The sequence below is a fragment of the Castanea sativa genome, chromosome 8 (genome assembly GCF_040712315.1).
Source record: "Castanea sativa cultivar Marrone di Chiusa Pesio chromosome 8, ASM4071231v1".
NCBI classification, from domain to species: domain Eukaryota; kingdom Viridiplantae; phylum Streptophyta; class Magnoliopsida; order Fagales; family Fagaceae; genus Castanea; species Castanea sativa.
This window is the reverse complement of record NC_134020.1, coordinates 30,707,176-30,720,994: the sequence shown is the minus strand read 5'-3', so window position 1 is coordinate 30,720,994 and position 13,819 is coordinate 30,707,176. Positions and strand designations below refer to the sequence as shown.

The 13,819-nt window shown below is 31.4% G+C and overlaps 1 protein-coding gene and 1 long non-coding RNA gene across 4 annotated transcripts; one reads left to right on the top strand and one right to left on the bottom strand.

Annotated features, from left to right (window-relative positions):
* Positions 1 to 2,868: 2,868 nt before the first annotated feature.
* Positions 2,869 to 6,545, top strand: LOC142606863 (sugar transport protein 8-like). Its single transcript, XM_075778227.1, has 4 exons — positions 2,869 to 3,001; positions 3,447 to 3,766; positions 4,991 to 5,617; positions 6,049 to 6,545. The coding sequence occupies exons 1-4, from the start codon at positions 2,869 to 2,871 to the stop codon at positions 6,508 to 6,510; spliced, it is 1,542 nt and encodes a 513-aa protein (XP_075634342.1). The 3' UTR covers positions 6,511 to 6,545.
* On the bottom strand, positions 6,244 to 13,554 carry LOC142606864 (uncharacterized). 3 transcript variants are annotated; one of them, XR_012839191.1, is made up of 3 exons: positions 13,225 to 13,465; positions 11,650 to 11,711; positions 6,244 to 6,376 (listed from the first exon to the last, which is right to left on the bottom strand). It is a non-coding gene; the product is annotated as an uncharacterized LOC142606864 (long non-coding RNA). The 3 variants fall into 3 exon arrangements; XR_012839189.1 differs by lacking the exon at positions 6,244 to 6,376 and adding an exon at positions 10,057 to 10,302 and having other exon boundaries at positions 13,225 to 13,554; XR_012839190.1 differs by lacking the exon at positions 6,244 to 6,376 and adding an exon at positions 10,057 to 10,295 and having other exon boundaries at positions 13,225 to 13,463.
* Between the last annotated feature and the right edge of the window lie 265 nt (positions 13,555 to 13,819).

The window sequence follows — 13,819 nt, the reverse complement described above, 5'->3', positions numbered from 1 at the left end:
AAAGATGAAGCTCTATGACTTCTGTCCAGTTCACACCGAATAGAGAAAAGGCCTATATGGAGAGCTGAAATCACATGTGGCAAAAACCTTAATTTTCCTTCTCTAGTAAAAGATTAGACAAATTAATAAAAATAATTATGATCATGTACTATGTTTATGAAAAAAAAAAGTTGGATCTTAGAAACTGTATTTGCATTCAGTGGTTATTGTGTTTACAACTTTACACTTATTTTCCTATCAAAAAAAAAAACTATACACTTTTTTTCCCATTTTTAAAAAAAAAACTATACACTTATCAATTATTATTATTAAGATCTTTCTCAAAAAAAAAAAAATTATTATTATTATTAAGATAAATTACTTTAGATAAACTCCATTACAATCTTCTCAAAAAAAAAAAAAAAAACTCAAAAACACATTAATTTTATGATGGTGTGTAAAGCACGTTGTAAATTCACCATATAAAAACACAAATTATGATAAATAAACAAAATAATTAAAATAAATATTATATTTTGTTTTAAATTACTTGAAATTTTTTATAATAAAATTTAGTTGGAGTACAATTTTAATTTCTTAAGACTTAATTTATAGATTTTTACCTATTTATTTTAATTATTTTGTTTATTTATCATAATTTGTGTTTTTATATGGTGAATTTACAACGTGCTTTACACACCATCATAAAATTAATGTGTTTTTGATATATGATTCATTAGGTAAAAAGATGGTTTATTTACTTTAGGTTAAAACTCATTAAAATTTCAAGTGATTCGTTCATTATTAATTAATTATTATCACCTCAAAAAATTTAATTAATTATTAAGATGGTTAATTTTGATGATATTAATAACAATATATCCTTTTATTTAACTGTAGTTTTTTTTATTTATTAATCCTGGATGTTTCTCTGCCCTTGTTAATCTGGATGGAAGAAGTAGCTCCATAATTATTTTTAGTATTACAGGCTCATTTGATCAACATCCATCAATAATTTGCACTGGCATTATTCTCCAAAAAAAAAAAAAAAGAAAACTAATTTGAGTTATAAGGCTCTTGGATAGTGGCAGTTGCATGAATTTTTTTTTTCAAGGTGGTCATTAAAAAAACTTAAATTAATAAAAATAAAACTTAAATATATCAACTACATTTTTTTTTCAATATACACAACCAATTAATAATCATTAAGTTACTGTTCTCCCATTCAATTACCAATATCTTGCCAAAATTAGTAACAATATAAATAAAATGCATGATTTTTTTTAATGATTTGTTTCAACCAATTTTTGTATTCTTTAAACTAATTAGGATTAAATTGATGCAAATGCTCTACTAATTTTTAAATCATGGCCAAGAGGTTGACAAGATCCTCTCTGTATTAATGCATTTTTTATTTCATCTTGATTATTAATCAAGATGAAAAGATGAGATATTTTCTCAAAACCTAGGATTTAAAAGAAGATTATTCAAGTAAAAAAAAATTTGTTTAGAAGATGAATCTTGCAATACAAGTGCTTTCTTTATAAGAAATTTGTCCATTATGCTAGCAAAAGAATAAGGGCAAAACTATAATTTCATTCAACATATTCAATTTAGGCATTCAACCGTTGCATTAATCATATTCAATAAAGTATTGAAGCATTATTTTAGTGCATATATGTTATACAAAATTTGTCACATAAATTTAACAAATTTAGCTAAATACTAAAGCAAGCACTTACATACCATTAGCTATTTGAAAATATGCGTTTTTATAGATAAAAAATAATGATTTTAAAATATGCCTTTTGAAAGCACAATTTAAAATATCACAATTAAACATTTGATTTGAGTTTTTGGGCTAATTTGTTTGTTTATGCAATTTTTGAGAAATTCTACGTCCACAATATTTTACTTAGAATTTGTTAATGAATCTAATTTGAACATACCACCAAAATTACATTTTTATCTACCTGTAATAACCTATCATTTACAATTTGTTATGAAAGTATTGTGGAAATGTTATAAACATAATACTTTTTGCAATTTTTCGCTTCAACCTTCAATGGACCAAAATTTTACAAAGGTCAAAATTTATTTTTAATGGACTCAAATTTTTATTTAGGATGTTCAAGTTTATTATTTTTATTTTTATTTTTTAGGGTGGTCAACAACTCATGATCATTAATTTAAAATTCATTTTTTTAAGGTATAAATTAACTTTTTCTTTTTTTGGATACAAAGGTATATATAACTGAAGAACGAATGGAGCTGCCCCTGCTCTTGGCAACTATAGTTTTTATTAATCCACGGCATTTTATTTTATTTTTTAAATTTTGGGCGGTAGTTTTTTAGTTTCGTATGTTTTGTTTTTGGATAAAGTTAGTGTCATATGTTGATGACTAGGAAGGGAAGTTGTCAAGATGATAAATCCTAACAAATTGGGGAATTACGGAGTTGTGTGAGAGATTTTAGGATGGTAAAATACATTTATGTAAAGAGGAAAAATGATATGTGCACAATATTTTTACAACAATTTCTAAGTGGCAGATTATTACGGTTGTTATTAGGAGGGAAAAAAGTCATTTTAATGGTAGGTTTACCTTAGAACCAATAACAATTAACCACTTAAGATTTATTATAAAAGTATTATAAAAATGTTATGACCGTAACACTTTTCTTTAGATAAGGATAAGATAAAACTGAATCTTTCTTCTAGTGCACTTAGCAAGCAACTCATACGTAGCTAGGCTAGTACTAGTATATCTTGGCCTTCTATGATCTATATCTGCCACAGAAAAATTCAAAAAAAAAAAAAATTGATCGTTCAGTATAGTGAAGCGAAATCAGGGCTAAAGTTCATTTCTCAAAATAAGCAAAAGTGTGACCATGGCTCCCATAGTCATTGCCAAATCTGGTGGCGATCCAGACTTGCCCGCCAAGCTTACAACGCAGGTCATTGTTTGTAGTGTTATTGCAGCCTTTGGTGGCCTTATGTTTGGCTACGATATTGGCATATCAGGTATGTACTGTCAATCATATCAATTTTCATATATATTTTTTTAAAGAATACTTGGATACATTTTGCTAGAACTAGTATATTAGATTTCGATTAATCATATTTATATGAACTAATAAATCACATGGTTGAATTTAATTGTTTAAAAAATAGATAATATTATCTATAAAGACTATACTACTAGTTTTAGTTTGTTTTGTTTTTATATTGGTTTTTGTTTTGGTAAATGTCTCTTATACATGCTTACTTACACACACCAAACACATGTCACTTTTGCACAGAGAAATCACGACTTTAAGTTTCGATTTTAATTCACACTTTTGCACAGAGAGACCACAGAAAAATCATGATTTCAAGTTACAATTTTAATTCACACTTTTGTACGGAGAAATCGTGACTTTAAGTGTACGACGTTTAGAGTTTTAATGCATTGACTTTGTTGATATAGGTGGAGTGACATCAATGGATGATTTCTTGATAAAATTCTTTCCGACTGTTTACGTTAAGAAGCACCAAGTGAAAGAAAACAACTACTGCAAGTACAATAACCAATATCTCCAGCTCTTCACGTCTTCACTCTACCTTGCAGCCATTGTGGCTTCATATTTTGCCTCCATGGCATGCAAGAAGTTTGGTCGAAAACCAACAATTCAAGCCGCATCTATATTCTTTGTTGCTGGAGCCATTTTAAACACTGCTGCTAAAGACTTAGGCATGTTGATTGCAGGAAGGTTGTGTCTTGGCGCTGGAGTTGGATTTGGTAACCAGGTAACCCAAACATATAAGGGTAAATTCTTTGGGTAAGAAAAAAAAAAAAAACCCAAATTTGCTTTTAGTGACACCTTAAACCCTAACTTTTTAAAAGTGTCATTTTAGGATCGGCTTGAAATCCGCTTATTTTGCTGAAATTAAATTTTTTTTACTAAAAGTATTGTAGATAAAGATAATAGTTAGCTAAAATAATACAATAAAACCCATAAATAATACAAAAAAGTGTAATGAAGCTCATAAATAGTAACAAAAATAAGTTGAATATTAAAATAAGCCGACTTTTTAATTTTTGCCAAACACACGCTTAAACACCATGTTTTATAAGTTACTATATTAAAATCTACTAACCAATAACCTGCTTTTGGTCTAATTTTTATTCCTGTTTTCATTATTTCTTATTTATGTTTAAAACTTTTCATTTAGTAAACAATTAGTCAAAAACTCATGCATTGCATGAAAACTTTAACATAATATGATTTTATCTCCCCTTTATTTGTTTATTTTTAATATGAAATTTAATAATTATGGTAGTTATTAATATAAATTTATTATAATTGTGTTTGTAAATGGAACTATATTACAAATATTATGCATTTAATATTTTTATGGAGAAGATATTAGGCATTTAATATGGTTTTATTTGTTTAAGGAATTAAATATTTTACTATTAGAAAGTATATTGTACCAAAAATTCTATTGGAGGGAATAAATATACAATAAAAATTAAATTAAATTTAAAAATATAATTAGATAATGTTATGTAAAAATTGTGAGGCTTTAAAAACTTACCTGGCATGATAATTCAAATGGTTTTAGTTTTATATATACTATGGATTATAGATTATAGATGTGTTTTGTTATCCTGATCTCTTATGTGGAGAAGAAAACACACACAAAAATATGTTCTTTTTTCTTTCTCTTATTATAACTAATAGGCCTCGATGAAAATTTTCCTTCCTTCCCTCAGATAGGTTGTTCTTTAATTTGGATTTTAAGTACTTAAAATTGTCATGATTTATAAAGTGTAGGGTTTAATATGATAAAATTAAAAAGTTGAGGTTTAATTTATCACATGCGACAAAAAAAGTTTTTTTTTCTTTATATTTTTTTTTATGGACTTTTCCCAACATTAATTTTCTTAATCAAAATTCTAAAACTCAAGAACCGTGGTTTTTTTTTTTTCCCCCTAACTTTTGATTTTCTTGGGAAATTTCAATACAGGCAGTACCATTGTTTATATCAGAAATTGCTCCGGCCAAGTACCGGGGAGGCCTTAATATCTGCTTTCAGTTTCTGATCACAGTGGGCATTCTATGTGCAAATTTGATTAACTATGGTACTTCACGCCTGCATCCAAATGGTTGGAGGGTCTCACTAGGTGGTGCTGCTGTGCCTGCTCTATTCCTTCTCATTGGATCCATCATCATTGTGGAGACACCAACTAGCCTTATTGAGCGTGGAAAGAAAGACAAAGGCTTGGAAACTCTCAAGAAAATTAGGGGTGTGGACAATGTTGACAAAGAATTTGAAGAACTTTTGCATGCCACTGAATTGGCTAAACAAGCCAAGCACTCTTACAGGAATCTTATGAAACGCTCTAGTAGGCCTCAACTTATATGTGGCACAATTCTTCAAGTCTTTCAGCAGTTCACTGGTATCAATGTGATCATGTTTTACGCCCCGGTACTCTTTCAAACTATGGGGTTTGGGGGTGATGCTTCACTACTATCTGCTGTGGTTACTGGTTTGGTTAATGTACTATCAACATTGGTTGCAATTTTCACAGTTGATAAAATTGGAAGAAAGAAATTGCTTGTTCAAGCTGCAATTCAAATGCTTATAGCCCAGGTAAGCAAATTAAACATAGAAACAATAAAAAGCATGTGATAGATCTTCAAAGCTACATGCATGCATGTATGAATCCATTGTGTAAAAATACTCTATTCTACTGTGAGTTTTAGTCTACCACATGTCATTTTATCAGACATGGTAAAAGGAGTGGGACAGTGGTTTTTTAGCCATCACCTTATACAATTAATGGACTAATTAGCACTAGAATTTAATGTATTCTATTTCAGATTACTTTCTGGAAAAAGAACTTAGATTCCTTTTGGTAGTAATTTGGTTTGAAACACACTCTAGATCATGACAATTTGATTAATTGCAACTGCAACAATATGGTCAACTTAATATTTTGAGTAACCTGTAATTTTAGAAAATTCAGTTGTCATTTTGTTTTGTGCTACTAGACTAACAACGCTCAACTTTGTTTCTTGTAGACCATAGTGGGGGCAGTACTAGCTGTGCATCTGAAATCTACCAACGCTATGCCAAGTAATTATGCAATATTTGTGGTGATCTTGATCTGCCTTTTCGTGTCTGGTTTTGCATGGTCATGGGGTCCCTTGGGCTGGTTAATTCCTAGTGAAATTTTCCCACTCGAGACTCGAAATGCTGGATTTTTCTTTGCTGTTAGCATGAACATGGTTTGCACCTTCCTTGTTGCTCAAGCATTCCTCTCAATGCTATGCTCCATGCGATCTGGAATCTTCTTCTTCTTTGTGGTTTGGATTATTATAATGGGCACATTTGCTATCTTCCTGCTGCCTGAAACAAAAGGAATTCCAATTGATGAAATGAATGAAAGAGTTTGGAAGAAGCATTGGTTCTGGAAGAGGTACTTTGATGATGATGATGGAAAGGGAGACGTGGAAATCCAAGCTAAACCAGAGGAAAACTAGCTTTATCATGATTTTTTTTTATTGTTTTTGTAATTTTCTTAAGCACTATCTTATTGTTTACTACTAGACTTGAATGTCATATTTTTCAGTGTCCTTGTTAGGTAGGAATAAGCAAATAATTTTATTGGTGAGTGGCTATTGAAAAGAAGAACTACGACTAAACCATTTTCATTTCTTCCCTGGCCGCAGATTCTCAAAGTTATTAGATTTAGCTTTTGGTTTTGAACAAATGGGTGGCGAAAACCCAAGTGACCGTTGTCTTACTAGATACGGCTGAATAAAAAAAATATATATACATATACACACACTAAACATTTTCTGATATTAAAAAAAAAAGTGGGTGATGAAACAAATTCATAGCACAGGGAACTCAGGTGACTTGTAGCTAGCTCAGCCATTTAATTTTCTTCAAAAAAAAAAAAAAAGCCAACTCTCTCACTTCTTTTTTCTTTGTTTTTTTCCCCGGGGGGTTTAAGTTAAACCAATCTTTTTTAAATTAAGTGTGAGTTTGGATAGCATTGATACGTTTGGCATTTTAATCAGTGGGACCCATGACAACTATGCATACGGCAGATAAATATTTAAATATTATTTTCCAGGTCCCACACAACACTATTCATTTTTTAAAAATATTTTGTTACAGTATTTTTAGCAATAAGTTTTCAGTTTTCAAAAATAAGTAGTATCCAAACAGACACTAAATGACCTCAAACTATAAATTAAATGACATTCTTCTTGAGGTTTGTGTAATTATGATAAATTATTTTGTAATTTGTGCAATGCATATAAAAGTTCAACATAATATGAACTTTTAAAGATCTTTCGATTTTTGTGTTAAATATGAAATTTAACAAGACATGCACCACTCTTCTACTGAATAGGGAATTGCACCCTAACCTTGTTTGCTTAGCCAATTTGAAAGGGGTGATGTGTTTTTATGATCATATTATGATTTTTCGTGAGAAAATGCCACAAACCCTATCAATGAAACTCAATAATTACCCATTCCAAGTTATTGGACATGGTATGTATTCATATACTCCATTGTTACTATGTGATTTTTCTGACAAATATTTTTTACTTCCTTAATAACTTAACTTTTCAGCATGCCTTTGACCAACCCTATTGATTGGCCTTTGGCTTAATTGGTAGGTTGGCCCTCTATCATAGGTCTTTGATTACTGAACTTGTAGTAAGTCAATCACCTTGCTTAACTGAAATCCTTGTTGTTTCTACAATCTTTGTATTAGTTTCTATTTATGAATTTAAACTAACATGTTATGGTGAAAACCAAATAGAAAACTAAGCATCATGAATACTATTTTATCAATAACAAAACAGTATTCATTTTATCAATAACAAAACACAAAACATCAATAGTTCTTATATAGTAATTACCTGAGAAAGTAATAATGTGAATTGAAGCCCTTTTTTCTTATGTAAAATTTTGTTTTGTTTTTTGTTTTTAAAGAATCCATATAATCAATTAACTTTGCATAGAAATTTGTCTTCCTTGAGTTTAAACTAGAAAAAAGTGTATGCATCAATTATATTGGATTAAAAAAAAATTTAATCCAACCTAACTCTTTTAGGTTGAGAAATTCCTAACCCCATCCATTGCAAGTGTAAAAACCAACTTAACTTACATGGGTTAGGTTGTCTAGCAAAATTATATGCAAATCAAGACAAATTAATCCCCATTTTTTTAGCAATGCTTGCAAAACAAGGATAGAGGCCAATGCAAGACTAGGATTCACTGCTTTTCCAATGCCTGAAAGCTCAGTATTTTTCGAGAAGCCACTTTTTGGAGGCCACCGATTCGCCTAATAGCTCTTACATGTGGAAGAACATCATGGCAGCCAAACCTATTTTACAAAGGGGGTCATGCTGGAGGGTAGGTAATGGAGGCCACATACGGGTTCTTAATGACGCTTACATCCCTAACCATCCTACAAACAAAGTACTCCATCCGGCACCAAACATTGAAGAAGAGATGATGGTTTCTGAGCTGATAGACCAGGATTCAAGGGGGGTGTGATCGAGAATTCATTTGGCAGAATTTTCATCGTGATGACGTTGAAGCCATATTGTGTGTACCATTGAGCCACAGATTTACATATGATACAGTGGTCTGGCTCGGTGAAAATCGGGTGAGTATTCTGTGAGGTCGGGGTATCGTGAGGCACGAAAGGTATGTAGGGAATTGGATTGGACTGGAAGCTCTAGGGGAGTTGTGGGAGGGGGGGGGGGTGTGGAAAACTCTGTGGAAGCTAAAGGTGCCAAACAAGATTAAAGTTTTTGGATGGCGAGCTTGCCGCAACATTTTGCCAACACGGGTAAATCTGTCAAAGAAGCGGATTATTAAAGATAACCGATGTGAAGCTTGCAAGATGGAATTGTAAACTGAAATCCATGCATTATGAAACTGTGGTGTGGCGCAGGACATTTGGGTTGGTTGCTCGGCTAGATTGCAGAAGTGTCATGTGGGTCAGGATGACATGCTACAATTATGGGATGAGCTGATTGTTAGGCTCACCACTGATGAGTTAGAACTGTTTCTAGTGCAAGCTTGGATAATATGGCATCAAAGAAATGCAATGATCCATGGAAAGCAACTGCAGGCACTTGGTGTTCTGAACAGAAGGGCAGAAGATTATATGGAGGAATTTAGGAGCGCTCAATCACGAATAGCCATAAGATCCTTAGGCTTGAACTTGATCAGTTGGAGACCACCACCCTTGACCCATTTCAAACTTAACTTCGACGCTACGATTTTCAATGATGAAGAAGCCTCTAGGATTGGTGCCATAATTCGGAATGTGGAGAAGTTATGGATGCATTTTTAGGAAAAGGACCACCGATGTCTTGTAGCAAGGAAGCTGAAATTCTTGTGTGTCGGCGTGTGGTGGAGATTGCACTAGAGTGTGGCTTTATGGAGATGGCCATTGAAGGAGACAATCAGTCAGTCATGTCTGCTTTGGAGCTGAAGAGAAGTCTGTCGTCTCTGGTAGGCCATATTATTCAAGACGTGCTCGGTCTGCTTAATGGTTTTAGATGGTCACACGTGCAATTTGCTAAAAGGAGTGTCAATACAGTAGCCCACTTATTAGCTAGGCATGCAAAAAATGTGTTTCATGATGTTATCTAGATGGAGGAATCCCCTCCACCTGTAGTGCAAGCTTTGTATCTTGATTCTATTTTAATGAATTATGAGGATGTCTTCCTCTTCAAAAAAAAAAAATCGTCATTTTTTTTCCTTCTTTTTATTTTATTTTTTCCAAATTAATCTTCTAGAAAAGTATTGCAACTAATTTAAATACTATAACCATTAAACTAACAAAGCTTAGCTAAAAATTGATTTGATCAAAACCCAAACTGTCACGACTCAAATCCGATACCCGGATTTGTGACCATGACCAGCATGTTAATATCAAGCCTAAACCTGGTATTAACAAGAACCAACTAAACTCTTTACAAAAACTTTTACAAAAGCTTCCTTCTTTATTTTCATTCTTGTTTCTTTACTTAAAAGATATAACTTTTCACTTGACATTCAAAGCATCTACACTTTACTCAAAGAATAACATAATCCACCAGTTACTCAAATTCTAAATTTCACATAATACACCTCTTAAAACTTTAAGGTACACAACTTTCATTAGATCCTAAAATACACCATACTACAAAGCTAAACATTAAATTGCTAATTTGGGATCTATGTTTTTAAAACTAAAACCAGCTCCTTCCAAAACTCAACTAAGGCTCTCTCTGCTCCAAAATAAAACCTGTTAACTGAGAGAGTGGAAATGGTGAGCTACACAACTCAGTAAGGGTAAGATACATAAGAATGCATGTAAATCAAATCATTTCATTTTATAAATGTTCAGATAGGAGAATATATTTTCATGCATAGTATTTTATACTATTTATAATAATAACTTATACGCTCTTCGTAAGAAAATAATTGTTTTCATTTTTCTTATCAGATTAATATTATCAAAACCTTTCGGATTGAATTTCTTTTGTTTCTTACAAAATCACCAAATATAATATTGATTGTTTAAAAATCATATACATATATACATATATATATATATATATATATATTTATATATGTGTGTGTGTGTGTATTCTTGTTACAAAATAATCATTTTAACTTAAATCAAATAACTGGTAACTTTGTCTTAAACTAGAAACATTTTAACAAATAAGAAGACTTTCCTTTATAAACTTCTTCTCGTAAAATATTATAACTTTCATAATCATAAAACTTAACGTTTCATAAAGAGCAGATATTTGATAATTTTTTTAACGTAAACTTGTACTTTTATCAGAAGCTTTACAGAACATTAATACATTTTCATCAGATTCTTTATCTTTAAAGCACAATAGAATTTCAGAAATTCTTATCTTTAAAGAACAGCTTTTCTTTTCATCAGAAACTTCTTCTTTTCTTGAGAGTTTTTATCTTTTCACAATGCATTTAACCAAAATCATTCTCTCACGATCAATAACATAATATAGCTGTTCATAACATATTGGTTAGTTTATATCTGATAAGTCTGTACAAAGAAGGCCTCATCACATTTGGGTACCCTCGTGTGTATTATGTTGTTCTCTTTAGGAGGCCTGATGGCACATCCCCTTAAAGTTTTGTTCATCTCCGCCGTCCGTACCCATTGGGGAGAAGGCCTTGTTCAAATTAGAGTTACGGGCAACCCAATTTCCTCTACTTTAAATGACCTAGATTATGGGCAGCCCCATTTCCTCTACTTTAAATGACCAAACAGATAACATTTTCTATGGAAAGCCAGTAATTAACCCCTACTGGCCGAGTTCAGATCACTAGAGGACATAACCCGAAAACATTTCATACTTATACATCATACTAAAATTTCTTATTTTGCATGATATTTCATAATAATAGCATATCCACTTCATTCTTAAATATTATGTTCGTGATATAGATAATAGCATCAATATGCTTAAATCATATACATAAAGTTTCGAGAACTCACGAACTTATCTTTGTCTGAAACATGATTATATATCATATCTCTAATAAAAAACCTTTTAATGCATAAAATACTTTAAAATAACCTTATGACTTACCAAATGCTCATATAACTTATCCCTTACCTGAAAGCAGAGGAACGAAGAGCTTAAAGTCGAAGGAGTTCAGACTTGGGTACTGGTAACACCTAAACCAAAATCAAAGCTTATTACTATCAATTACTCCTTATTATAAACTTACGCATTCATCTCAAAACCTATATCTTAAAATTAAGGAAATCCTAATCCCACCTCAACGAGGTTCCCACAAACACAAAATACATTCATCAAACAACATGATGTACTAAATCATAGAGAAACTAAAGGGGTGTTTGGTGGTTGTTTTCAAACAACCATTTTCAATTTTTAAACAACATTTCACGCATTTTCACACATTTTTTTACCCACATATATTTCCACAAATGTTTTCAAACAACAATTTTCAGTTTTTAAACACTTGTACCAAATGGATCCCAACATTCTCACATTAATCTCATATCTCTAGAAGAGCCAACTTCATTCAAAATGTGCTTTGAGATTAGGGCAATAAAACATGTATAAATATAAAATCCTTTAAGCATGGTCATATAACCATATACACTCACATGGCAACATACAACCCATTGAACAAGACAGCTTCATATAAATAACAATCTGATGGTTTAGTACTCCACCTTTAAGTTCTAAACCATGAACCAAGTTATACAAAATTCATCTATGATCTAGACATACCAAAAGATAATCAATTAAATTATAACTTAAAACATTCACCATAACTTTAGAATTAAATCCTCAAAGTCAGAGTTATCATTTACTGTTTACTGCCCATTTCAGTAGCATATGCCTCATTTGTAAAATATGAATGGGCTACCAATTTACATCCAAACTTCATGAAATTTTATAGAGCAATGCTTCTGGATGTCTAGCAAAGACCATATCAATTTCGGAGTCAAAGCATTTCATGCAATACATCATACTCAAATATGTTCTGACAGAATTTCATTCAACTTAGAAATTAAACCATTATTTTTATATTGATCCAAATACTGTGAGACCACTTCCATTACAACCATATGTGTCTTAGGTTTAAAAAGAAATATCCCTAGCAGCCAAATTCACTGTATACAATTTAATACATAATTTACCATGTGTAAACACAGAATCTGTCACAGTGACAACTTTGCAACATTTTCTTGTAAATTCACAAACAATTATTGAACAATGGTATTTTCATATGAAATTTAGTACACACATACTAGACATATTACATAATAATCTCCAATAAACCTTTTACCCATAGCTGTCCTAGAAAAATACAGGATTTATAATAACCAAACAGGTTAACCAATGAGTGCAATTCTTAACAAGTTCACGAACTAACTCTTAACAAGTTTCAATTACTGAATCAACTACCCATTCAGCACCTTAATTAACAATTCCATGAAGTTAATCTAGCTATTTTACTCCTTTAACACTTACCCATAATAGATTTTATCTTAGTCTATCATCTAGGAGAACATGCAAGCATAATAATGATTCAATTCATATTTGGGCAATCAATAATCTCTAGAATCCAACACACCCATATGCAAAATCATATAACCATGCATCACTCAAGTTTAAAATGAACAATAGACTAAAAGAATTATATTTTCCCCTTACCCTAGACATGGATTCTTGGAGTGATAGAGCTAGAATCACTCTAGCTTCAAGTTGGAAACAAGAGCTTGAGAAGAATTGAAAGAAACCTCTTGTTACTACTGGACCCGTTGGTGTGAGAGGGAGAGAAAAGTTGAGAGCTTTTCTTTCTTTTGGTGTTGATCCGTGGGTATGAAAGCGGGAGAGAGTTTCTTGAGTCTACAAGGTGCTTGAGAAAGTCAAAGAGGAGATAAGATGCAACTAATAAGAACAAAGGAGGAAGAAAACAAAAGAGTAAAGAAAGAAGGACCAAGAAAATTTCTAGTGCAGCCAAGAAGTTAAGGAAAGTGGCTTGAGTGGGGCACATGTATGCTAAGGAGAAAAAATGGGCTAATGACTCATCCTCACTACTTTTCAAAATACACCTTCCACCCCTCCATAACTTTATATTCTATAAAGGCCCAAAGTATAAAATAACTTTGCATATTAACCATTTCCTCAAACACTTAATTAAATATCAACAACTATATATTTAATAACTTAACAACTTAATATAGTTTTGTACATACTTATACTTAGTATATATTTATAATACAAATAGCCATTAATTATTTATAAT

Coding starts and splice junctions, on each gene's coding strand:
- LOC142606863 (XM_075778227.1), top strand. CDS start 2,869: ATGGCTCCCATAGTCATTGCCAAATCTGGTGGCGATCCAGACTTGCCC. Junction 3,767..4,990: donor GAGTTGGATTTGGTAACCAG/GTAACCCAAACA, acceptor ATTTCAATACAG/GCAGTACCATTGTTTATATC. Junction 5,618..6,048: donor TTCAAATGCTTATAGCCCAG/GTAAGCAAATTA, acceptor TGTTTCTTGTAG/ACCATAGTGGGGGCAGTACT.